Raw genomic sequence first — 26171 nt, forward strand, 5'->3', positions numbered from 1 at the left:
TAGCAACTCTCAAGCTGGTCCTAGTGCCAGTAAAAACCGAAGAGAGGAAGGAATCTCAGGTAGTGCCAGTAAAAAATGAACAGGTCCTTGATATCTAAAATCCTTCTGAAGGGACCCCTTCCAAACAACCTCTCCTCCTCCTCCCCCTCTTCCCTTCTCTCCACCTCCCATATGCTAACAAGTCTTCCATAAACTATAAAATATATTTTTTGTTAATATTTTTGGGGATCTGGAACACATTAATTGTATTTAGGTTATTCACTATGAGAATCATCGTTTCAGTCTTTGCATATTTCGGACTTCATGGGAGGTTCTGGAACAGATTATGTACGAAAACTGAGGTTCCACTATATATATATATATATATATATATATATATATTATATATATATATATATATATATATATATATATGTGTGTGTGTGTGTGTGTGTGTGTGTGTATGTATAACTGAATCACGAAAGTTTGGAACGTGATAAATCCATAAATAAAGGTATAAGCCACGAAGGAAAAATAAACAACGGAGTTTCTACAAGATCTTTCAACTCCACATCCTTTACTCAGCAGACAAACTGACTTACACAAGGAATTTACAGTACAGGGAAGGTCGTATAACTGACAGATAGGGATTATGTATAAGGAGATTAGTACCTAGAATCCGGCACACCTGGAGAATAAGTAACCTTTCCAAACAAGCATAAACATGGGTACAATTTAAAAATAAAATGATTAAGTCCCACTGCTCAGACACAGGGACAAGACAATTAAAAGATTATACAGGGCAACAGCTGACCAATTCAGATCTTTGGTAGACAAAAACTTATTCACAAAACATTAAACATACATATACAATGAAGATATCTCTAAGGCAACTGTGTAATTTGTATTTAAGTCTGTAATTATATCTTAGAGGTCATTCTTAAACATGTTGTATATGTATGTTTAATATGTTTTGTGAATAAGTTTTTGTTTACCAAAGATCTGAATTGGTCGGCTGTCGCCCTGTATAATCTTTTAATTGTCTTGTCCCTGTGTCTGAGCAGTGGGACTTAATCATTTTGCTTTTAAATTGTACCCATGTTTATGCTTGTTTGGAAAGGTTACTCATTCTCCAGGTGTGCCGAATTCTAGGTACTAATCTCCTTATAATCCCTATCTGTCAGTTATACGACCTTTCCTGTACTGTAAATTCCTCACGTAAGTCAGTTTGTCTGCTGAGTAAAGGACGTGGAGTCGAAAGATCTTGCAGAAACTCCGTTGTCTATTTTTCTTTTGTGGCTTATACCTTTATTTAAGGATTTATTACATTCCAAACTTTTGTGATTCAGTTATACATACATACATACATACATACATACACACACACACACACACATATATATATATATATATATATATATATATATATTATATATATATATATATATATATAAATATAAAATTGTGTATGTAGTTATGTGTATCTTTCCCTTTCACCACATTCAAATGTACAGTGTGTTCTTAAAACCAAATACAGTAGTAGCATTATATGTAGCACTAACATCTACAGTAACAGTACCCAGAGAATGCATTAGGTAGAATATTACCTTAGTTGTAACATAATATTAAACACTCACCACTCACAAGCCCGAATCAGTCTACAGCTCAACAGTACAAAAAGCACCGTAAACCACATCAATCAAGATAAGCCCTAATCTTGTTATCCTTATCAACTTGTACAAATAACAAATGGCTTACTTTGTAACAAAAAATGCCTGGTATAATCATGTATGCATAAAAGAATTTCCTCTATTATATCCTAAAACACTAACCCAAGATCAACACTCATCATCTCATCCTCTGTCAAGCTTATGAACATGCTGTGTTCAAAGGTCAACATTCATCAATTCATTCTTTGCCAAACATTTTTTCATGCTATGTCCTTTCCATTGAATACTAACACCCTGTATAATTTGTAAAATACAGCTTTATCAAAAATGCAATTGCTGACCATAAATGGCACAATTATCATATAACTGGTGTTATTACAGCAAATTATTTCTAATACCCAATAAGCACAGTCCACTGGTTATTTGACGAACTTTGTCAAGAAAAAAGGAAAATCACAAAAATAAAAAAAATAAAATCAAACTAATTGCAACAAAACCTAATACAATGCAGTAACCAAAAAATTATAAAAGAAAATCAATAACATGCAAAACAGGCTTTTTACCATTATGAAGTAAGGTCAAACAAATATCCATTATTTTCTTGCTACAAATCACCTTGATGTGTCCTGAAAACCTCTTATTATAAAAGGAAAAATATACATGTGCTTGCACACTCAGGTGCTGGTAATCACAATTTCCAAACCTTTCCATGACATGCAGGTACAGCTTCTACTACACACCGTACATCAGTTTGACATACTTAATCATGCACATTCTGATTCTTAAATGTACAGGAAAAACTTCTTCCCTCTTAAGGAAAACCAAAATAAAAATAAATTCAAATCAATACTGCAGTAATTATATGATAGTAGTAAAAAGGTATATTGTCTTTACAAATAAACCTCTTCATTCTACAGCACATACAAAGCCATTATAAATGACTTTTGAACGTTAACAAATTTCCAAAAGCCCACTGTATCTAAAAATCTAATATGGTACATTGTGTAACTTAATTTTCAACAATAAAGTTTAAAAAGGTTTAATTTTCATGTGCAATATATACAAACACAAAATGAAAAACATTCGTCCTGTACTTTTAAGAGGCCTTGACGGACTACACTGCTTTAGAGTATTCATTAAAACTTACTGGTATAGCGAAATTGTCCTTCATAGTAGGGGAGCGTGACGTGCTGCTGCTTACCAAACATGGAGGAGACCAGATTGTCGTCACCTGAACGTAAACAACACCCACAACGAACAAGGGTTAGTCACCAACAGTTTCCTGCAGTTTTGTCACTGTCTAGTCTGTTAGTGCTTGACAAAGTTTGTGATTAAAGGCTTCGACTCCAAGATCTTATTACCCTCCATCAAAGAGCACAAAATCAAAGTAATCTTTGACCTTGTTTATATGCTAGTCATACGATATACTTATTACAAGCATAGCATATGAATCTTGGACATGGCATTAGTGTGTAATCATATCTTAAAAACAAAAGAAAAATCTAAACATTATCAAGCACACAATTAAGTGTCAATTTCAACACAGTCTATAAGTCATTTCTTACGCAACATGCCTGATTAGTAGTTAAGACATCTTTAGTAGCCTGAACACATTATTAAAATGGTTCCAAGTCAATTTGTAAACATTTCAAAATGTAAATTTCTTGTTAATGATCACCATCATGCAGCTTGCTGTATATTGCATTTAGAGACCAATGCTTCATTGGGTACTCAAATGTCTGGTATGTTCTTACCATGCTTTTGCAAGAAAGTCTTGCAAACATGAAAAATGCATGCTCAACCTATAGAGGTAAGGACATTCTCACATCACTGAGATATTTTACATTCCCAAACTTTCTGTCTATTCCACCTTATCAAAACCACTATTTGGACTTTGTTAGTAAGAGTACACAAACATTTCAAGAAAAATTTAAAAGGAAAACACACAATTGTAAAAATAAAATATTATCAGACATATAAACAGGCTATTAGCATGACTGAAGAGTCTAATGCTCTAACATCATTAACAAGTAATCAAAAGTCTTTAGTCAAATCAAATAAATGACCACGTCAAACAGCTACAATTTACCACGTATTCAAAAAGAGACATGGAATTATACACAAACTATACACAGAAATAATCCTATATGCATCTATCACACAGTTTCCACGCAGGGATTCCTAAACTCATACAAAAAAATAAATAAAAGTATGTTCATTAATAAAAAACTAATCAAAACCAGCAAGTTCTTCTGAATAGTGTAAGCTCAACCAAAATTTATCTCTACTGTTCTCTACTACTAGTGATAGTCTACAGGTTGTGATATAAAAAAATCAAAGAAAAACAAAATATTTGACTGTTTAGATGATGCATTCGTTAAACACTGGAAGAGTATTAGTATTCATTTTTATATAAAAAAAAACTTTCCATATCAAGCTACATATTATAGTACTACATACTTCTAAAGTTTATGACTACATTATCTAATACATATTCTCATAATGTAATGGCATTTAATAAAACGTTTAACCCTTGCACAGCAAATTTATATAAAATACGCACAACTTTTTACTAGTCTCAACCTACTTCAACTACAATCTAACTGCAGTGGAAGGGTTAAATGGAATTAATGAAAAAATAAAATTAGCCGTACAAGCAAATCTAAAACTACAAGTCACAAATGCTGTCTCGAGTCATGTCGTTTTAGAGTCCAGGCTTATTCTTACCATTTTGGTTGTTGCTGCGGCTGCTGCTTGCGAGAGTCTCGTACAGCTGTTCTTGCATGCATGCATACTCATCTTTATAGTTTCAAAATAGCTTTAAGGAATTCATTTAAATTCTGTACTTAAGAGATCTGAGTTTCATGCTTTTGTTAATACTGTTCTTCAAAATAATCACAAAATTATTACATTTCCTTCAGTATCTTTCTCCTTAGTCTAAGAACTTATCATTAAATAACTGTATACAAGATTAAAAAAATAAAAATTTCAATATTTTACAAGGAGAGTCATTTATTTGCCATGTAGAAATTTAAATGAAGTGCCATGCCTCACATGCAAAATTTAAGACCTGGATATCCATAATGAATAAGAATTTTATGCTAATATAAATAAATGCATGCCTTTACAGTATTTAGCATCAAGATTAATAAGCATTAGAAAATGGAAAACAAACGAGAAACTATCTGTCCTTTGTGCTTGTCACTGCGTCATTCTTAGCAAAAAAACAAATAAAAAGAATTATAAAGAATAAGTCGTATTTAAGCTTGTATTAACCATGAACCCTAGAGTCAAAACTTCATCAGACAATAAAAATTAAAAATAATGTGACAATGAGCCTGAAGGAGATTCAAACCGAGCAAAAAAATAAAAGGTTGCCACTCATAAAAAATAAGTAAAAGAAACACATTTAGTAAGTGTATATCACACCAAACTCATCAATCAAGTCATACATATCTCAGAAGATTATACCTCTCGTTACTGCAACAACAGAAGGAAAAAAATCATCATAAACTAACAAAATGCAAAATCCCTGCCTATCTTATAGGTCACCTAATCAAAATATAAAACTTTCAACCTTTATCAAAAATATTCTCTTCATGGATTCATATACATAGTAAAAAAAAATTATTGAATCTGCTGTCAAAATTTACGACCCCTTAAAATAATATTCTCATTTTTGTAAATGTCACTTTTCTTTCCATAGACCAAGTTAAAACCAAGGAATCCATATGACAACATATACTTTAGATGATATTACTGCAGTTCATTACAAGCACTTTATTATAAGACCTCTGAACAAATAAGAAACCATAATCATGTTTGCTTAAAAGTTCACCAGTTATCAAAGTGTATTTACTCACAGAAAAATGGTAATATAATTTCATAAAGAAATATAAAAAAACACACTATTCTCCATTACCCTGTACATGTATAGTACCTTGATTTTAGCCTCCATGTTGAATTCCCTCATATAATATAAAACTAGCACTCAAAGTTACTGGTAATTTGTACTGTATAATAATTTATAAAGCACTTTCAAAAAAAAAAAAAAATAGAACCAAACTGTACAAATCTTCATATAAAAGCATACTTGACAAAGAGTACAATAACTATTTTCAATGTACTGTCCTATCACAGATAGAAGTAAAACTAAAATAATTGGAAAAAATAGATGTTATGTGTACGTATTTGTATCTGTATAAAAAATTATTTTGGAGGATAATGTATTAAAATATAAGTGACAGTAAAATGGCAGGAATAACTTCAATGGTAGTACATACATACTATGAAGTATGTAAAAACCCCTTTTCTTGACAAAAACTCATTTAGGACAAAGTTCACTTTCCTTCAAATATGACAAATTTTTAATCAATTTGTATTTTTCATAGCTAACAAACCTGAGGTCTTAATAATAGGATAAATCTTTAGCGCCAGCTGGAAACCGGTTAAATTGATAAATATTTAGACTTTATACTCACTGGTACTGTATTAAACACCATCAATTAAAAAAAACTAGATTCAAACATTAATTATGTAATAAAAGGAACAAATGTTTCGCACTCTTTGAAATAAATCAAACTTCAATTATATTACATAACTATCTTGGCTTCTGAAGATAAAATGCAATGACTGAAAAGGCCATAACCAAAGTCACAAAAACTAGGTTATTAAGAAAATATTTTATCAAAGCAATCTTGGAAGTTTATAGAAACTACTATTTTATAAGATAATATTGGTTTAATATGATTCAATTTTAACAAGATTAAATCATGAGAAGGCCAAAATTTTATCTAAATCTTAACTGAAAGTATATGTTTTAGTTCCCTCACTAATACTACCAAAATATTATCAATTGCTAATTTTTCTTCCGTTCTACTCTGATTTTATATTTACACCTCTTCTTTCCAAGTAAAAATTCTTAAATATATCAAAATCTAGTTTGGCTACTAAGCTACCATAACTAACTATGTATACAGAATTCTTAAGAAATGGTTTAAATTTCCAGTCTTTTCCTTTTACTTTTCTAAGTAAGTTATATGAAAGTAAAATTTAAAAAGAGGAATCCAAAGCAGAGAGGGTTTCAAGGCAACGAGCTGCATAAAAAGACTAAGAATCAACTTACATAGTACAAGAAATACAATCAATATGCAACCCTCTTCAACAGTACTTTCCTAATTCTACTGCATGGCAATAATCAAGCAGCTGATGTACGTACTTCCCAAATATGAAGAGACGACAATAATTTCTAGTTTACAAAGAAACTTAAAATTCATGTAAACTTTACAAAACTTAAAAAGAAAGGTTACTCCTGAATAGCACACACCATTATAACAAAACATAAAAAAAATAATAAAACACAATGCTACCGAGAAAGTATCAAACTAGAAAACACTGGCAATCAGAAAAATCTAATACATTCACTATGCATTCCAGTGCCCACGGCGGGGAGGGGAAATTATACAGAATAGTAAAACCTACTTGACCCTTTATGCCTAAAGTTTTCAAAAATTTCGTCTTAGCATATTACCTCAGGTCACGAACCATTGCTGAAGTTTTCAATGTTCAATGCACATGTCTGCTTATCCTACCCTACATCAAAATGAACTTGCATCTGTGTCATAGATGATTATACTACAAGTAACCTATAACAGAGATAAAATAAGAAAAACAAACAGACCCACCTCCTTCATCTTCAGATTCGCTCATGAATGTTTCGTGCATTGTCTCCGGCACCACCACCTTGTATTTCTCCTCAGTGACCGTAGTTGTAGTTGTAGTAATGGTGGTTTCTGTCACTATCTTCAAGGTTTCTACAACAGATATGTAACCAAGTCGTTGTGCAATACTGAGAGCCGTTTTTCCATCCTGCGATAAACATCAAAATCTTGTAAATAACTAATTCATTTGAAAATAAATATGTAACTGCCCAGTATACTATAGCAATGAAAAATATACAACCTAGTTAAAACAATTTATAAGGTGAACTAAAATCAACACTTCTAGTCTTTACAGTACTATTGGCATCATTACCTTTCTTATATTTACATCCTTACACTCAAGATAAGGAAGCAACCAAAATGTATTAGTAATAATCATTTAGAATATCAGTTCTGTATACAGTGGAACCCCTGGATTCGCGTGCAGTGGAAACCTTCCAGACCCCCTATGAATAGCTAGAATCCATGAATACTTAGAACCCTATAAAAATGCTACTAAGTGCCTATTTTGTTAGTTCAAACTCAAGAAAAACACACTAACAATGCTTATACCTGTTTTTTTTAACAGTTTTATTGCCAAAAGTGCATTTAATCATGAAATTTATATGAAAATACAGTAATATGTGGATATTTCTCTGAGAAAAATCAAGCAAATAGTACATGAATTTCCCACGAATAATGGGTAAGTATGGTCCATAGAGAAATCCGCGAACACAAGAGTCTGCGAATCTTGAGAACGCGAATATGGGGTGTCCACTGTATGTCTCAAAATTTATTCTCATTATGATGGCTACAAGGAAACTGAACAAAAACAGCAAAATCATCTGCAAAAAGGAAAAGTATTTTTAATTGTCACCAACGAGTTCATACAATGAGCTAATGGGATATTAGCATAAAAAAAGGATGAACACTTTAATACTCCAAGAAACATTCAAACTATAACAAAAAATAAAGAATAAAACATATGCACAGGCAGTCCCCGGTTATCGGTGTGGGTTCCCTTCCCGGGGGTGTGCCAATAAGCGAAAACCACCATTAACCGAAACTCAGTGATTTATGGTGCACCATAAGCATCCTTATGGTGCCTTGGTGCTTATGGCATGCCACAAGAACCCTGATGGTGCCGATAACCTGAACTCACCCCGTTATGGCACCATAAATTGCTAAGTGCCATAAAACCAGATCACCGATAACTGAGCCCGCCAATAACCGAGGACTGCCTGTGCTGATATTTAATCATTGCCAAGTTCTCATTTACTGCTTTTTACTGAAAAATAACCTCAAACAAAACTCTAATTCATGTGTAAATTAGGTTTAAGGGTGTTAATTAGGTTTAGGTTTTCTTCTGTCTTTCTTTTTGACTGCCCTGTCATTGTGTGTGAGTAGTTCTCTTCCTCTGTGTGATAGTTGTAAATGTCTTTCCTGTAACTGAACTTTTTGGTAATCTTGGTTTTGAGTACTATTTGTAATAAATATTCAGTTTCAAGTTCAGAGAATTTTTACCCTTTTTGAGTAATTCTCATGTTCCATGACAGATCAGGCAGAGCAAGAGGGAAGGCGTGCACTGCTAGGTTGTCCCAAGAATGCTGAAGGGCATATTCTGCCACAATGAACATTAGACCTCTAGCTTTCTGTTGAAGCATGTAGCAAAGAGGTCTATTATGGGTCTTCCCCATAGATGGAATAGTCTGACCACTATGTTCTGACGCAGAGACCACTCCGTACCTAGAACTTGACTCCGGCAACTTATCTTGTTGGCCACCACATTCTTATTGCCTGGAGTGTACCTGGCCATGAGTTCCACCGAGGTGTTGATCACCCACTGGTATAATTTGACTGTCAATGAGTAAAGTTGGTGAGACACCAGGCCTTCCAAGGAGGGAACCTTGGGTAGTTCCTAAGGAGGCCCCACACAGACTAGTAAATCTCATGCGCATTGCACTCAGAAACAAAGGAACAAGATGGCTTGCTCCTCCCTCCCTGAAGGGACCACATCTCCCCCTAAGAGAGAGGAGGCAGCATTAAACAAAATACCACCCTGAGTAACTTCCGATGCTTCCACAAATGAATCAATGGAAGAAAAGGAAGGAGACAAAGTATCAGTAGGTGAGGTGGCAGAATGAATAAGTCTAGAAGAAGGGGAAGCAGAATCCTTCCCAAGATGGACGCGTCAACTTACAACGATGTTCCTTCTGTTTGTAGAAGTTCTTCCAATGCACAACAGGCCAGGAGTGACACTCCAGGCATGGATTGGTTATATTACAAATTCTAGAATGACACTTACTGCAAGTTGTATGGGGGTCAGTCAAAGTGGAAGCTAAGAAGCGTGAGCACAGGAACCCTTGAAGGCCGGGACACATGCATTGACGCTCATGCGACTTCTCAGATCCAATGAAAGAATACAGAATGAACCACAAAACACACACAGACACCCAAAAACACAAGAAAGCAGAACAGGAATGACAGGCTTAGCGAAAAAACTGGCTTAGGAGGAGGAGAGCGAAAGCGAACATCCACTCTCCAAAGTGGTAGTAGAAATACTAAATGTATCATGGAGTTCAAGCGTGGTTGCTGACCAGCTTCCACCTCATCTACGCTTTACATGCCAGATACCACACATTCCTTGCATATACAATTTTTTATTGTTTTTAACAGGTTTCCAGCTGGCACCAGAAGATTTATCCAGTTGCTAAGACCAAAGGTTTGTTCTGCATACGAACAATTTCCTCTTAAATGCTGCCATGACCTTCTGCAGATGCACCCCACAAGCAGAATGACTTGCTGCAGGTGGATACTGTGATTTCCTAAAATGCTTCTGCAACCCCTTAACACGGGGGAGAGAGAGGGAGAGAGAGAGAGAGAGACATTGTAGGGAGTCTACCTTTCGTAAGCCAAAACAATGATTACATACTGTCTTCTTTCAGAAATTACCTTCTTGGGATTAAAAATAAAAGGAACTCCTGGAAAAAGTAGCTGGATCCTCCAATACGAAAAAGTTCTGGCCATTAACTATCTGGAGGGAGTTGAATGTCTATCGTGGTCACTGTCTAGAGAGAGACATCCTTCTGGCTTAGGTGAAGTCTAAGGAAATGGTTCCCTCTAAGGCAAAAAATTGATGGATCCTAACACTCATTCCTGCCCATTTGCCAAGACCTGTTACCTCTTAGATTAACTCCTCCTACAGTGTTGCTTTTCTCAGCAAAAAAAGTAAATAAAGAGCACCAGTGTCAGGACCGTGGCCATACATCCAAGTTTTACATCCATGGTGTTGAATAAGGTACAGGCAACCCCCAGTTATTGGCGGCCTTGATTATCAACGATCTGGTTTTGTGGGGCCGAAATATGCCAATTTCCGGTTATCAGCACCAATACATAATACTAGGTTATATGCACCAATACATACCTGAGGTGCCATTAACTGGGTATTAGCGCCAAAATCCAGTTATCGGTGCCAAAAAGTGCCAGAAATCACTGATTTTTGCTTATCATTAAGCGGTCACAAATGGAATGGAACTCCTTCCATGAAGGAGGCATAATCTGTAAGATAATGCCTCCAGTTTGTCTTATTCCATATGCTTTACCAAGACCTTACAGTTCCTGGTCTTTAAAATCATCCCTATAGGCATGATCAAGTGTCTTCATAGTAGTTACCAGGAGAATACTGTACTGCAATTCCTAACTGGAGTTTGCAGGAATAGCACTAGTTTTTTTATTTGATGAGCATCTTCTCTCAATTCTTTTCAATGAATCCCTGAAGGTCACTGAAGAGAAGACCTCACTAAATGACCATGACAGAGAAATGACTCAAGACAACCTACTGTCAGCTAACTCCTCCCAATCCCTAAAGTAAACAAGGGTCAAACCACTATACCTTAAAGTCTCTTGGTCTGGTTTGTTTCTAACACGGGTGTCTGTGATGCAACTCCAGAGTCAAGGATAGCTGTCTACTCTAGGTCATATCCTGGCTGTCCAACAAAGGGCAGTCAAAATCTCACACTCCAGTCAACAATCGTTTCAACTGGTCAGGGCAGGTGCCCAACCTGTACTGGTTGTTGTTGTCCTTGGCTGGGTTATTGAGGAGACATTTATCTATCTGTCTGTATCTGCTGTCTATACTGTGGCCCATAGCTGCAATCTCAGCACTGCTACTTCTACTGCAGAGTGGCATGGCAGTTCTGTCCCTCTTGTAGGTAGTCCAGCAGTTACAATCACAATTCCTGCTGCAGTCAATATCCCACTGCAGTAATGGTCCAGGGTGGAGAAAGAAAAAGAAGTTTTAGAAAAAGTTGTAGAGAGGGGGGAGGGCAATATGCAGAGAGTCATGGTCACAATAGCTGTTAGTACTGCAGCTAGCACTTCTCACACTGGAAGAGACATCTTCCAAAGACACAGTTGCAAGTGAGGCATTTCTCTCTCAAAGCCCCATAAGTGGCTGGCTGTGAGCTTCTGATTGGAGCATGACTAAGGTTCTACTGTACAGGTAGTTCCCGGTTATCGGCGGGGGTTCCGTTCCCGGGAGCGTACCGATAAGCGAAAAACGCCATTAACCGAAAATAACAAATTCTTGGTAATTTGTATTTTTCCTAGCTATACGTTCTTACCTCAAACTACTTTAATAGGAGAATCCTGGATGTCAATCTGGTACTGACCAGAAAAATCTGGTTACCCCTTCCACACCTACCCAGGTATATGCCCCGAGGGTCAAGGCTACGCGACCCACGACCTCCGACCTCAGTGCTTTCCACTCCACTTGGTTCCTCCCCTAAGGTACTTGGGGACTGTAGGGAGGGCCTGAAACCTAAGTAATTCGAGTTAAATATAGCTAGGAAAAATACAAATTACCGAGAATTTGTGATTTGTTCCGACGCCGTATACTTACCTCAAACTAATTTAATAGGAGACTTATCCTTTAGGAGGAGAGAGTAGCTTAGGGGAGAACTGATTAGCATTGACAAGTGCCTGAAATTCCCCAAATCCATCCCCTTCAGTAGGAAGACCTGGGTCTGGGCGGCCCTGACTCCCTTCACGGCTGCTACCGAGAGGCCTTTCTCCAGTCTCAGGTGTACCAGGAAGTCTGCTATGTGGGGTATCTTGGCCTACAGAGGCTTGAGACCCCTCTCTCTGCACCAGACCCTGAACGCCGACCATTTCGCCTGGTAAACGGCCGCGGATGAATTCCTCAGGTACCCCAACATCTATGAGGACACTCTCCAAGAGTAGCCCTCCTTATTCAACAACCGCTTGATAGTCTCCACCCGTGAGGGGATAGGTCCGGGAGACCTTCATGGAACCTTTCAAAGTGGGGCTGCTTTAGAAGGTCCGGCCTGAGGGGCAACCTCCAGGGACCCTGCACCATTAGGGCCTGGAGATCAGAGAGCCAGTCTCTGTCTGGCCACATGGGGGCCACCAACGTCATTTGAGCACCTCTTGACCTTCTCAGTTGGTTTAGAACTTGTCCTATCACCCCGAAGGGCGGGAATGTGTACGCGTCTAGCCCGTCCCAGGGGTGCTGGAATGCATCCTCCCAGGCCACTGCTGGGTCGGGCACCGGGGAGCAGAATAACAGGAGCTTTGTGTTTAGCCTCATCGCAAACGGGTCCAGGGAGGGGGAGTCCCACATCCCAATTAGTTCCGCTGCTACCTCGGGGCGTTGGGACCATTCTGACCCTATCACCTATCCATGCCTGCTTAGCCTGTCCGCGATCACGTTCCTCTTTCCTGGAATGAACCTTGCCATCAGGGTCATGCCTATGCTTGCAGCACACTCCAGGATCGACTCCATGAGATCGCACAGGTAATGGGACTTCAGGCTGCCCTGCTTCCTGAAGTAGGCCACCACCGTGGCGTTATCGCACATCAGAGCTACCACCCAGTTCCTGATTCTGTGCTCAACCCCCTGCAGGGCCCTCTGGATATCAAGCAACTCCAGACAGTTGATGTGGAGCTACCTCTCCTGCTCCAACCAGACCCCTTCCCTCATTTCGGACTGTAGGTGGGCACCCCATCCCTCCTTCGATGCATTCTTGAACAGGAGCATCTCCGGAGGTAGGTTTGAGAGGGGAACCCCTGGAGGGTGTTTGACTGGTCCAACCACCACTGGAGGGCCTCCCTGGTGTCCTACGAGGGGAAGATGAGCTTCCAAAGAGGATCTTCCTTTGGGGATCAGCCTTCCTTCAGGTTCCACTGGACAGGCCTCAACTTCAGCCTGCCTTGGGGGACCTGCTTCTCCAGGGAGACCAGATGGCCCAAGAGTCTCTGCCACTCCCTTGGTGGGAAGGGGGGAATCCTGCAAGAAGGGATGAGCTATCCTCTGCAGGTTGGCCAGTCTGTCCTCCAAGGAGAAGGCCCTGGCCACTCTCGTCTAGATGCATCCCCAGGCCAGGTACACCATCTTGGTGGATGGGACCAGATGTGACTTCTCCCAGTTCAGGACTATGCCTAGCTTTGACCAGAAGGCCAGGGGCTTGTTCCTCTGCTTCTCTAAGTCCTCCCTTGAGGAGGAAAGCAACAACCAATCGTCCAGGTACCACAAGAGACGGATCCCCCTCCTGCAAGCCCAGGAGGACACAAGGAAGAACACTCTGGTGAACACCTGCGGTGCTGTGGACAGACCAAAGAAGAGGGTCCTCCCATCTAATGTGTAACTACCTCCTGCTGGAAGGGTGTACCGGGATCTGGAAGTACACGTCCTTTAGGTTCAGGGACAACATGAAGTCCCCTTCCCACAGGACTGCCAGGACCATCCTTGGGGTCTCCATTTTGAAGGGGGTCTTGCGGATGAATGTGTTCAAGATCAATAGGTCTATGACTGGCCTCCACCTCCCTGAGAACTTCTCCACCAGGAAGAGGCGACTGAAGAACCCGGGAGATGTGTCCTCCACCTGTTGGAGGGCTCCCTTATCCAGCTAAGACCAGACTTCCAACCGAAAAGCTTCCCCCACACTGTCCAAGGGTCGACTCCGAGATACTCCCAGTTCCGACAATGATTTGAGAGGCAACCCCCCACCTGTGGCGAGAGAGGAAAGGGGTCTTGCGTCCTACTTCCTCCTGAGGAAGCAGCTGTTTTGGCCCCTACAGGAGGTGGTAGGTCTGGGTCTGAAGGAGGCTGAGGGGGCCCTGGAGGGGGGCTGAGTCCTCTGTCTCCCCAACCTCCGGAAAGTGGTGCCTGTTCTGAGGTCTTGGCCGGGGGACTTCCTGAGCCCTATGCTGGATAGGGTTCCTGAAGGATAGAGTCCTGGCTCACCTTCCTTCACCGTTCCAGGGACTCCTCCACATCCTGTTTAGGGAAGAGAGACTCTCCCATCAATGGGGAGATCCTCAGGGCCCTGGCCTCTCTGTCGGGGGACTCCTGGGTAACTTGGCCAGGACTGTGTCCCTCCTCCAGAGTACCCAGTTGGTCCAATGTGTAATGGACTGGGTAGTGAGGAAGCTGATCGACCTCCCTCTACAGGACCAACTCCTTAAATTGCGCCATCTCATCCCTCAAGTTGTGCTCTATGGCTAACCTGGCCACCGCCCCGGACCAGAGGTCGAGCCAGGAGGCCACGTGGACCGTAGCCCAAGCTGTAACCTCCATCGCCATGGCCTCCAGCTGGGAGAAGGAGACTGGACCCGCCAGAAGCGTCTCCTCTGACAGGCCTGGTGCGAGGGAGGAAAGGGCCTCTTCCACAGACTTGGGGCCAGCTGAGAAGCCCTCTGGAGCATAGTCTCTCCTCTGCCTGGCCTTGGCTGCTGGCTGGAGCTTGAGATACCCGTGGGACCTCGAGGAGTTCCTGGGGCCTGCAACCACTAGTCCACACATGCTAGAGTCTGGGACGTGTTCCCCGCTGGGGGAAGGCTCAGAGGGGGCTTGATTTCCTTAGGACTGCCCAGGGGGAAGTCTGTAGCTATGGACCTCCTGGCGTTTGGAGGTGGGGCAGGCTCCACCAGATGATTCTTGGCCCTAATCAGGGCCAGGACCCTCCTAAAGGTGGACCCCTTGTCTGCGGCGCCCTGCCCTTCCAAGGCACTCTGGGGGCCTGAGCGGGCGAGGGGGGATGAAGTCGGTGAAGCGGGGTGTCTCTGACCGGGGGCTGCCAGAGGGGATGGGAGCTCCTCTAGACAAGGAGCCTCAGACCAAAGTAGTGGGGTCATCATGGGACACCCACTGATCCGGGCTTGGCCCCCGACCCCAACTGGAGAGGCCAAACGGCTCCACCTCCTCCGCTGGGCGGCAGGAGGGGGAAGGAATGTCAATCAACGAAGCCTGTCCGGCACAAGCGGTCGCCAAGGGGTGTGCTGGTACCAGGGCAGGAACCACTGAGCCCGCAGGGGGAGCAGCTGGCAGTGTAGGGCTGTCATGGGTGCCACAAGTTTGGGGGCCCTCCGCAGGGACCGACAGGACGGGGAGAGGTGACAACCGTGGCGGCATGATCCGTCCCGACGGCTGCTGCTCCTACTCCGACCACTGCATTCCCGGCTATGATTGGGAGAGCGGGAGTAGCGGCCTGGGGAGGAATGCACTAGACTCCTTCCTGCGCGGCGGCCCCACTTCGCTCTCCGCCTCCTCTTACAGGATGACCTATCAGAGTCGGTGGACTCCGTGGAGGAGTAATCCTCGGAAGGGGGGGGGAGTCTCCTCTTGTTCTTCCTGCCCTTGCTCTGGTGGTGGTGGTGGTGGTGGTGGTGGGGGGGTGTTTGAAGCAAGGCCTGGTCTGGGGCAATGGCCGCCAGGGGAGCTTCACCTTGGGGGAGCATCCTGGCCCTTGGGTCTGACCTCCCGGGGAAGAGTGGGGGCATCTCCCAGTCTTGAAAGTCATCCTCCCAGAGAGGAGATCTAAAAGGGGTCTGGGGGTACCAGACTGGGACAGGAACTCCGATGACCCTGTCAGCTCTCCCTGGCTCCTGTGGCAGGCCAACCCCTCAGGGGAGGTGAAAAGGAACGTGGACAAGGTGGAAGATAAACTGATGACTGCCCTGGCGCAGAGTGAGCAGTGCTCCCCGGAGTGGGGAGAGTCGTGCTCCCTGGTGTGGGGTGAGCCACGCACACCGAGAAGAGCCGACACAAACACCTCGGCCGACAGAGCGGCCCGAAGGTTGAAGCAGGACCACACTTCTCGCAGGAAGCCACTGTCCCCGGGTGGCACAACCTGTATAGGAGACACGGACTCATCGGGCTCTGCAATGGGCAGAGGCCCGGCAACGAACTCACCTAGGTCCCCTTGCTGGGAGGGAACAGGGGAAGAATTTGGAAGAGAAACTGGTGATGGGGCAGGTCTAGTCGATAAGGGCTCCTCCCAGCGAGACTTCTTCACTGGTGACCTGCCCTTCTTCTTCTTCCTCTTGGTTGAGGCCAATGTCCACTGGAAGGGAGGCCAGGAAACACACTCTGGACATGTGGACTCTGGTGAGCAGGGGCCGCCACGACATGAGTTACACAAAGAGTGGGGGTCGATCCTAATAGACAACAAGAAAGCCTCACGACTTGCCCTCCGAAGGGCCTGGACAGCCTTGCTGAGAAGTGTCGGACCCCATGAGAGAAGGCACACACACACACACGGGGGAGAGAAGACTCTCACACACAAGGGAAACACAAAGGGAATCAGCAACAAGAAAAGCACTGAGGTCGGAGGTCGTGGGTCACGTAGCCTTGACCCTCGGGGCATGTACCTGGCTAGGTGTGGAAGGGGTAACCGGATTTTTCTGGTCGATACCAGATTGACATCCAAGATTCTCCTATTAAAGTAGTTCGAGGTAAGTCTACGGTGTCGGAACAATCAGTGATTTATGAGGCTTATCAGCGCCATAAGCACCGGTGTCGATAACTGGAACTCATCCTGCTAAGGCACCATAAATCGCTGATTTTATGGCGCTAGACAAGCCCCATAAAACCGGATCGTTGATAACCGAGTTCGCCAATAACTGGGGACTTGCCTCTATATAGCTATGCACTGACAACTGATATATTCTTATGCTTAAGCTGCACTGAAGGCGACCATGCAATGATATGCATTGATTATACGCCTAAAATGTTGATGCTCTTTCAGACAGGAAAATTCAATCTTCTCAGTAACAGGAACATTACCAGATCAAGCTGAACAATAGATGAGTAAACATAGTGACTTTGAAGGGCTATTCTGTTCTGGCCAGAACTGGCTGATCAATGGCTACATCACCTGAATATGGTTAGGGAAGGAAGATTCAGCAGTTGCGGGACACGAGAGCTAAGAAGACTTGGAAGCAGATGATGAGAACAAGTTCGCAAGAGCATTCTTGGCTAGCCCCATTTTATACATCATCCTCTTAAAGATAGTGTCATTACAGGCCTTAAAGGTGAGGTTAGGTGCTATATGAGATGCAGGTTCTCAACTAAGATTGGCATGAAAGCATGGCAGGGTTTCCCTGGCCACCCTTTCCAAGTCCACTGAGGCATAACACAAAACTTAGGAAATAATTCCAATTAGCTAAATGTAGTCAGGATAATACTATATACATATCAATACTACACTGAGACAGATACAGGCCGAGAATAAAGATATGACCACATTATCACAAAATCCAGTGAACAAAGCAAACCTAGCAAACAATTATAGTAACCAAATGCTACCTTACCTTGTGAAAACAATACATTCAAGAAGCCAAATGATAGGAAGGTGAAGCACAGAAAAATGGAGCAAGGTACACAACAAAAAACAATAAGGAGGTAAAGACAATGCAGCTGACTTACCAGCTAAACATATAAAACCATAAGTTAGCTAACATAAATGCAAACATTACAATATAAAATCAAAACAGAAAAGGACCTAAAAATTCTTAAATTATTGCAGACAGATGCAGAGAATCACTGTTTTAAGAAAAATAAAGGCATTATTACTTTAAATCACAGTTTCTAACTGCAAGGTTGGAGATCTATACGACAAAAGACTGTAGTGTCTGGGATTATTGAAAGGTCAAGAACATGGGCATATATGATTAATGAGGTTGTGATTAAACAAATGGAGTATTAAAGTATACCCCTATTTAGAGCTAGCTACCCAGGAACTTTATTGTCTGGAAAAAAATTTGCTGAAAGTGGAAAATGGTACTTTTCCATAATAACAGTAATTAATGCTTTAGACCACTACCATGAATATGACTAGCTTTCAAAGTTACCATAAAGAAGAAGAAGAAGGAGAGGAAGAAAAAGCACTTTAAATTCTAAAAAGAAGTAAATGCCACAGAAGCTAAATTAAAAATACTATGTATATTTTCATACTCAAAACAAAATAATTATGAAAACTTTCCCACCAGAAAGAATGACAAACATAACACAAAAAAATAAAACAGTGACCTCTGGCATTGGGAAAAAATAAAGGGCTTTGTGAAAGCTTTACACAATTACTAGAATTACTCTCTCTACTTACATTAGTCTCAGCATTAGGCTCAGCTTTATTTTCTAGCAACAAGTTGACAATCTGTGTGTGTCCTTGCTGAGCTGCCTGGTGAAGTGGTGTGTACCTGAGAAAGTAGAAAAATTTGCATTTAAGAACATTTCAAATTGGTTTATTTCTTAAATAATCCTTTTCATGCCGAGTTCCTAATTAAAACTCATGCTTTTATAAATGCATCTTTTACAGACTTTAAAGTTATAACTGTACTGCTATTACAAAAACATTCCTAGTCTACTTTCAATAATTTTCCTTGAATTTAATGCAGTTACCTTTAACCATATACTATAATCATATACCAATAAGAATCTTCTGATTAAACACTATTACTATAAAATAATCCCTTTATAAAAAAACTTTATAAGCAAATTTCTCTTGATAAGCTTCTATTACAAAAGACTGTCATCTTCTGGGGGACACAAATGGATGATATTTTGAGTGAAAAAATTAAGAAACCCAAAATTACTACAACAATACTAATTTTATGAGTAGTATCTCCCTCCCTCCCCTAAACCTAGAAAAACTATAAACCCCTACCTTATGTGCCTTTTACTTAACATATCTAAATAGCAGATATTCCAAAATTCTATTGCATTTTCCTTTACTAACCACCTTGCGTTAATCCACTTAATGTTGAACCTTTTCTACAGATACCAATAAGAGAACACTCACATTCCATTTATAATAAGAAAATATGACCCATTAAGTGAATTTTTCAATTTACTTTCAGTTAAATAATTACAGGTAAGAGGAGGGGGAGGTTGGTAGGAGACATGAAAAAACTTCTGGGTATGTGGATGGAATATCAGAAACAAAGATGCGTGCCACTTAGCTTCATTCTCATTCAGGAAAAGGCTAAAAGCCTTTTCAATGACAAAAGCACTGAAAATGGAACATTTGCCTAAAGTCATGGGTAGTTTCATTGCTTCAAAAAAACCTTAACTTGCATTATGTATCTGTTACCGTTGAGTCAGCAAGCTCCGACAAAGCAGCAGCCGTTCTCAGTGGGGTGCTGTTAAGTAAAAACTGCCATTAACCGAAACTCAGTGATTGATGGCACCATTATGGCGCCTCTGTTAGGTATGTTATGATGCCATAACTCATTATTGGCACCTTTTGGCACGCCATAAGGAGCCTGGAACTTGGCCTGTTATGGCGTCATCAATAGCCAATTTTATGGCACTAAACAAGCGCCATAAAACCAGATCACCAATAACCGAGTCTGCCAATAATCTGGGACTGTCTGTAATCAAGGAAATAATTGATAAGGATGGTTAAATCCCTTAGCATATTTTTAATATTAATGAGACAGGCCTTATCTGGGAAAAAATGCCAGAAAAAACGTACATCAGACATGAAGAGAAGACGATGCCAGGATTAAGGCAGCGATGGATGGGCTAACTTTATTACTGGGTGGCCAAGCATCAGAAGACTGGTTGATGGCCTCACTGGTGAAGTGATAAGGTGCGACCCAGAGAGCATCAATGAAAACAAAGGAGCCCCGCAATGTGGTAGCACACGTGAGCCAATGTAGAGGAGTCCTGGGGGAGGCGGACCTGCTATGTTGTGTGTGTGTGTGTGTGTGTGTGTGTGTGTGTGTGTGTGTGTGTGTGTGTGTGTGTGTGTGTGTGTGTGCGTGCCTCCAAGAAATGCAACAGGCCATCCAAGGAGGGTGAGCCCCGTAGATCAAGCAATACCCAAACAGCTGCTATCTAGGATGACTTTGAACCTGAAACTAAGAAATTAGATGGCGTAGCCTCCTCTTTTTCAGGAAGAGCATTAGAACCCGAGGGAGAGGGGAACACATTAAACATAACATCATCCTGTCAGACTTCTGATACTTCCATCGACGAATCAATGGAAGAAAAGGAAGGTGACAGGGGTACACTTGGACTTGCCACAAGGATAGCATTAGCCAAGAGGGAACAGTCGAGTCATCAAGTCGAGGAGAAGAAAAATCCTCCCAAGAAGGCCAAATCAGAACTCTGCGTTGTTCCCTTTTCTTGTTTGGTACCTATGGCAGTCATATGAGGATGAGGATCAGTGATTGCAGGCGCCAGAAACCTGGAGCACGGGAATCTCTGAATGCCTGGGTACATGTGTTGACGAGGCCGTGAAGACTGGGAGGAATCCATTAGGAAAAAGGAACACACACACAACAAAATCACTGAAAAAGAAACGAAACACGGGCACAAATCAACTGGCTTGGAAGGAAAGCAAAAGTATAAGCGTCTACTCTCCAAGGCGGTTAAAGAAAAGACTAACGTGTCACAGTGTGTGGTGTGTGGCCTCTGACCAGCTCTCACCTTGTACGTACAGGAGTTGCCAGATCTCACAGATTCCTTGCTATACAATCTATGATTGTTTTTAACCGGTTTCCACCTGGCACGCTAAAGATTACCCTATTGTTAAGACCGAAGGTTTGTTCCATATTGAACAAATATCACAAAAAGTTCTCTACCCATAGTCTGGATGTCCAATAACAAAGCCTGGGTTACTCTTGCTGTATTTGACGACTGGTTTTTCCATCACTTTGTTCCCTGCGTCAAAATTCAAGATTCTCTTAATTTCGGATAATGCCCGTCACCCACTGCACTTAGATGATTTCCATCCGGATGTTAAAATTATTTATTTACCCCCAACACAATTCACCCATTCAGCCATGGATCAAGATATAATAGCCAATTTCAAGAATTATTAAACTTATTTATACAGGCAAGTATTGAAAGAGGTAAATGACCTAGGTCACAGTGACTAAGTGACTTCTGGAAGGGCTGCAGCATTTACAATTATATAAAAAGATGGTTAGATTTTCCAAATTTCATTTCTATCATTATTCCTATCACACAGCATTAATCAGCCATTCTGAAGTCCTCCACATGGGGATTCATATCTTTATTCCAGACCCTTTCACCAGCTGTCAGGCAAACAAAAGTTACAAACTTTTCAATTTAGTACTATTTTCTGGAACCAACCAAAATCACTTTAGAGTTGGTAATTTACAGCCTAGACTCCCTAGCAACTTTATATCCTCAAGTTTGGGTTCTTACATGATCAATTCAGTCACAGAACAACTCTTTCTGGATAGTGGCACCTAAATCCTCTCTTTTAAATAATTTTCCAGATGAAAATGGCTTTGAATCTGGTAAGGCTTGTAATATCATAGTGCAATAGCCTCATCAATGTCTCGAAGAACAATTTCATCTTGGGGAACACTGTAGTACAGACCATTACGTACTTCACAGGATACAGGTTAATATTTATTTAAAAGGATGAAATACTGAAACGAACCAGGATAAACACACAACATTCACAGTGACATCAGGGGTGGTTCTCATTGCCCAGGAATCAAAAGTGCTTTCTCCTACAAATCTAAGAAGATTCAAACTTGAATGCCCAGCAATAAGGGCTTTGCTGTTGCATTAGTTTGTAATGTATAAGGTAATTTTGTTTTTAGAAAGCTTAGGTTTCTAAGAGCCCTATTCAATGAATAATTTCATATATGTATTGTCTTTAGATCACTGGCATTTCTTCAGTACCAAGTATTGTTTTATAAATCATCTCACAACGTTACAGGATAATTATCATTCAGATCAAGTACAAAATTATGTAAATTTAACTCATATACAATGACAAATACTTCATCTACAGCTTCAGTCAAACAAAGGCTTAATTCACAGAAATAACAAGCATAATTAGTTCAAACTGGCTTACACCAGAAATGCTTGTGCTTCCTATTTTCTTACCACCACTAATTTTAAATATTATTCTAAATTTGGTTATACAAAATTGATTTAGTGACTAACAATGATATATTTAAAGAGTGAAAATTATGTAGTGTCCATAGAGTACTATAAAGTTTTACAACAATATGTCATTGCTTACCTATTATGAGGTCTGTATAAAGCCACAGGCTCAACTACTGAACCTTCTTTGTAGCCACTGTCAGGTGTTCCCATATTCCTCTCCAAAAAATCATATCTCGCACTACCAGGCACTACAGAACTTTCACGAGGAGATCCATATTTGCATATATTATACCCATACCTTTCAGACCTCCAGGGCAGCTTTGAATTTACACCTATGAAACTTTTATACTTCTCATTTAGTGGATAATTGTTTTGATATCCCTCAGGTGTCAAATGACATTTGAAATATCTTTTATGTCTCTCGTGATTTAGGGCTGTGCTTTCAGCACTTAGTTCTGGTGAATCAAAGTACTGTTCTTTTCTTTCATAGTTATCATATGGTACACAATTATCAGCATCATGGGAACTCCTAGAGAGAAAGTAATTGTTGGTGGCATACTTTCCATGTTCTGTATATGGCCAACAACTGACATCCCTTGAGATCCAGTCATACCCAGCATATGATATTACAGGACCCGTTCCAAGAGGAAAGGGAGGGAGTCGATGCATATGGAAATTTCAAGTTGTATAACTATTATATTTCACTCTGTAATGAAACTCATATACATATGAGATTCTACAACATAACCCAGTTGCAATTTAAATTACTAGCACTTTGGAAGAAAGACACTGTTAGGCACATACCACACTTTCAACAGTGATAACCAAAGCTTACATTTTTGTTTCCTGTCACTGAATCTTATCTTATCAGGCTTCCTTATCTGAAACCTTACGCACTTCATGGCTTATCTTTCTGGTATTACTCTCAATAAATATAGAGAGAAATAAAGACAACTGAACAGCACAAAAACTGAAAACAATCCAAACACAATAATTGTTTGATAGAAAATTTAAGATAAAAAGAACAAGAAAAAGGAGAGAGAGTGAAAAGTACTGCATAGTATTTTAAAATTCATTAACTCCTCAACCTTACAAATGATGGAAATTAATGTTTAATGTATTGATCTAACACATAACTTCCTACAAAAATAAAAGATTTAAAGCTATAGACTTTTATTAAAGTTTACTGTCATTCCTTACATAACTTAAAAAGTACCTAATTAAAAACATTATATGTATATACAGGAGATTCAAGAACACCAGGATGGAAATTCCTTATAAAAACTTACCCAAGCTGTGTCGTGGAGTCAACTTTGGCACCATGCTGCAGCAGAAAACGTACCATATTCATCTGTCCAAAATGACTTGCAACATGAAGTGGTGTATAGCCAGCTTTTGTCACTGGGTCAATCTGAGAATAGGTAAACATACTATTATTACCATAGTTGCTTTAAGTTCCATTGTTAATATACAAGGTTTAAACAGAACACTGAATTATCCTCACTAAAAATAATGACACTGCTAAACTCTGTGTAAAATTCTTGACATTTTAAACCAAAGAGAATCCTTGAGAAAAAAGTAAAGAATTAAAGAGAGCATCCTACTAATGCTACTTTTAATAAGTAAGGATATCAAATTAAAAAACCTAGTAGTCTTTCTTGTATCAAATCCTTTTCTTTCTAAAATCAACTAAGACTTTTCAAAAAAAAAAAAAATCCAAAACAACAACACAAGAATGGGTAAAATTACCTGGGCACCATGCTTTACAAGAATTGCAGCAACATTGACACGATCTTCTTGAGCACACAGGTGTAAAGGAGTTAGACCATTCTTGGCACATGCACCAGGAGAAGCATTGTGTTCGATGAGCAAAGTTGCCATATCTGTATGTCCCTCCTGCAAAACACATTAAGTATATGAAAAACCAAAACAAAGGCCAATACACGGCTTATACATATAGCAATAGTATCATGAAAGTATAAAGTAAAAAGAATCATTGCGTCCATTTGATATGTGGGACATATACTGAATAGTAGTACTTAATTTCATTTTTCATTGCCATTTTCTAAAGGAAAAATTTAAGATTTTTACTATTAAACAGTGGAACAAAATATGGGAATCTCTTTTAAAGTCCTAGATCAAATAATAATTCACACCCTCCACTTATGAACAATACAAATAACATTAACTACCATTTCAACTCATAATCAAATTACGTACTATAAATACATCTAAAAATATTTCTTTCTGTACATTTTCTTTGTTATACATCTATTTTATTACAAGATAATGTCCTAAAACTGAAAACTACTTTTTTCTTTTACCTGTGAACTTAGATGTAGAGGAGTAAAACCAGCCTTTGATTCTGCATTGGCACTTGCACCAAATTCAAGAAGAGTAGTAGCAATATCCATCTGGTTCTTACGAGCAGCAATATGTAGAGGAGTGTAACCATTCTTTGCTGTTGCATGTGGAGAGGCAGTTTTGTCCAATAACAATAATGCTACATTCTGAAATTTCAAGAAAATAAATGTAAGATTAGATTTTTTGGAAAAATCTTCATGTAAACCTAGCTGGGGGGTTAAATCATGAAAGAAAAAATGTGTAAAAATGATCAACCTACATTTTCATTGCCATTATATAATAACTTTTTCATGAGATATACTATTTGAATGTGATATGCCATATTTCCCAGCATCAAAGAATTTCTTGTTTTTCTCTCGGAATAAATAATGGAAATTTATCATGTGTCCTCAAGGCCAAAGGTTACAATTTAATATGTCTATCCTAACCTCAGACGAAGATTATCTTTGCCAGTCAGTAATGAGAAATACTGTATATGATTTCTGAGTAAAGTAAAAATTATAATTAGTTAAAATAGTAAATGGATAGAAGTATATAATAAAAATGCAAAAATATAGTTACAAAGATTCACTGGTAGACTACAGCGTAAGTTGTAGCTTAAATGTTGTATATCAATGTAACTGGTATTTCCAATCTCTTTATGCAATCCTTAATTTAGGGACCAGTATTAGCTGACATAAAGAAAACTGCAGCATGTTAAAATTATTTGTATGTAAATCTTACTTTAGCAAAAATATTGCAATCAACCATTCTCTATTCATGTTTGTGTGGTACCTTTACCAAACTTAATGATAACTTCAAAATATTTATAGGTTTTCAGAATAAAATATTGTTCCTATCTGCAATATGTACCTGTATTGTATGCAATTTGTACTGTGTTGTAAAATTTTAATTGTTATTCTATTTTAATTTTGTTCTCATTGGGTTGGCAGTAAAAAATAAGTGAAAGGAGAAAGGGGATAAAGACTTCATATGTAGAGAGAGATGAGAGAATGGAAGTAAATAAAAGTTGATAGGGATAGGGGTTAAAGTGTTTGAAGGCATTTTTAAAAACGTAGCTGTGCAATACTTTGTTACATACTTTGTATTTCAAATATTTCATATTGTGGTTTTTAGTTTTTCTTTGTGAATAAGAAATATTAAATGATAAAATCAATTAAATTAAAAAAACTAAATTATTCTTTAAAATAAATAGACTGAAAACATTACAATAATCAGCTTGCTGTATCCAAACTTCCAAAGTCACAATGCTTCTATGTATTGTGACAGTTGAATGCACGCTAC

At 39.8% G+C, this 26171-nt stretch overlaps 1 protein-coding gene across 41 annotated transcripts in view; it reads right to left on the minus strand.

The window, feature by feature from the left end:
* Positions 1-26171, minus strand: part of LOC135200192 (ankyrin-2-like) — a 702328-nt gene that overhangs the window by 262042 nt on the left and 414115 nt on the right. For 39 of the 41 annotated variants that reach the window (XM_064228610.1, XM_064228609.1, XM_064228607.1 and 36 more), the window contains 6 exons: positions 24848-25033; positions 24273-24419; positions 23813-23934; positions 18751-18844; positions 7334-7517; positions 2797-2880 (listed from right to left, as the gene is read on the minus strand). In XM_064228610.1, coding sequence (XP_064084680.1) covers positions 2797-2880; positions 7334-7517; positions 18751-18844; positions 23813-23934; positions 24273-24419; positions 24848-25033 — 817 coding nt within the window. Of the gene's footprint in view, positions 1-2796; positions 2881-7333; positions 7518-18750; positions 18845-22659; positions 23338-23812; positions 23935-24272; positions 24420-24847; positions 25034-26171 lie in introns of those variants that run through there. The other 2 variants (XM_064228588.1, XM_064228615.1) reach the window with 2 other exon arrangements.

Source organism: Macrobrachium nipponense, chromosome 26 (assembly GCF_015104395.2).
Source record: "Macrobrachium nipponense isolate FS-2020 chromosome 26, ASM1510439v2, whole genome shotgun sequence".
NCBI classification, from domain to species: domain Eukaryota; kingdom Metazoa; phylum Arthropoda; class Malacostraca; order Decapoda; family Palaemonidae; genus Macrobrachium; species Macrobrachium nipponense.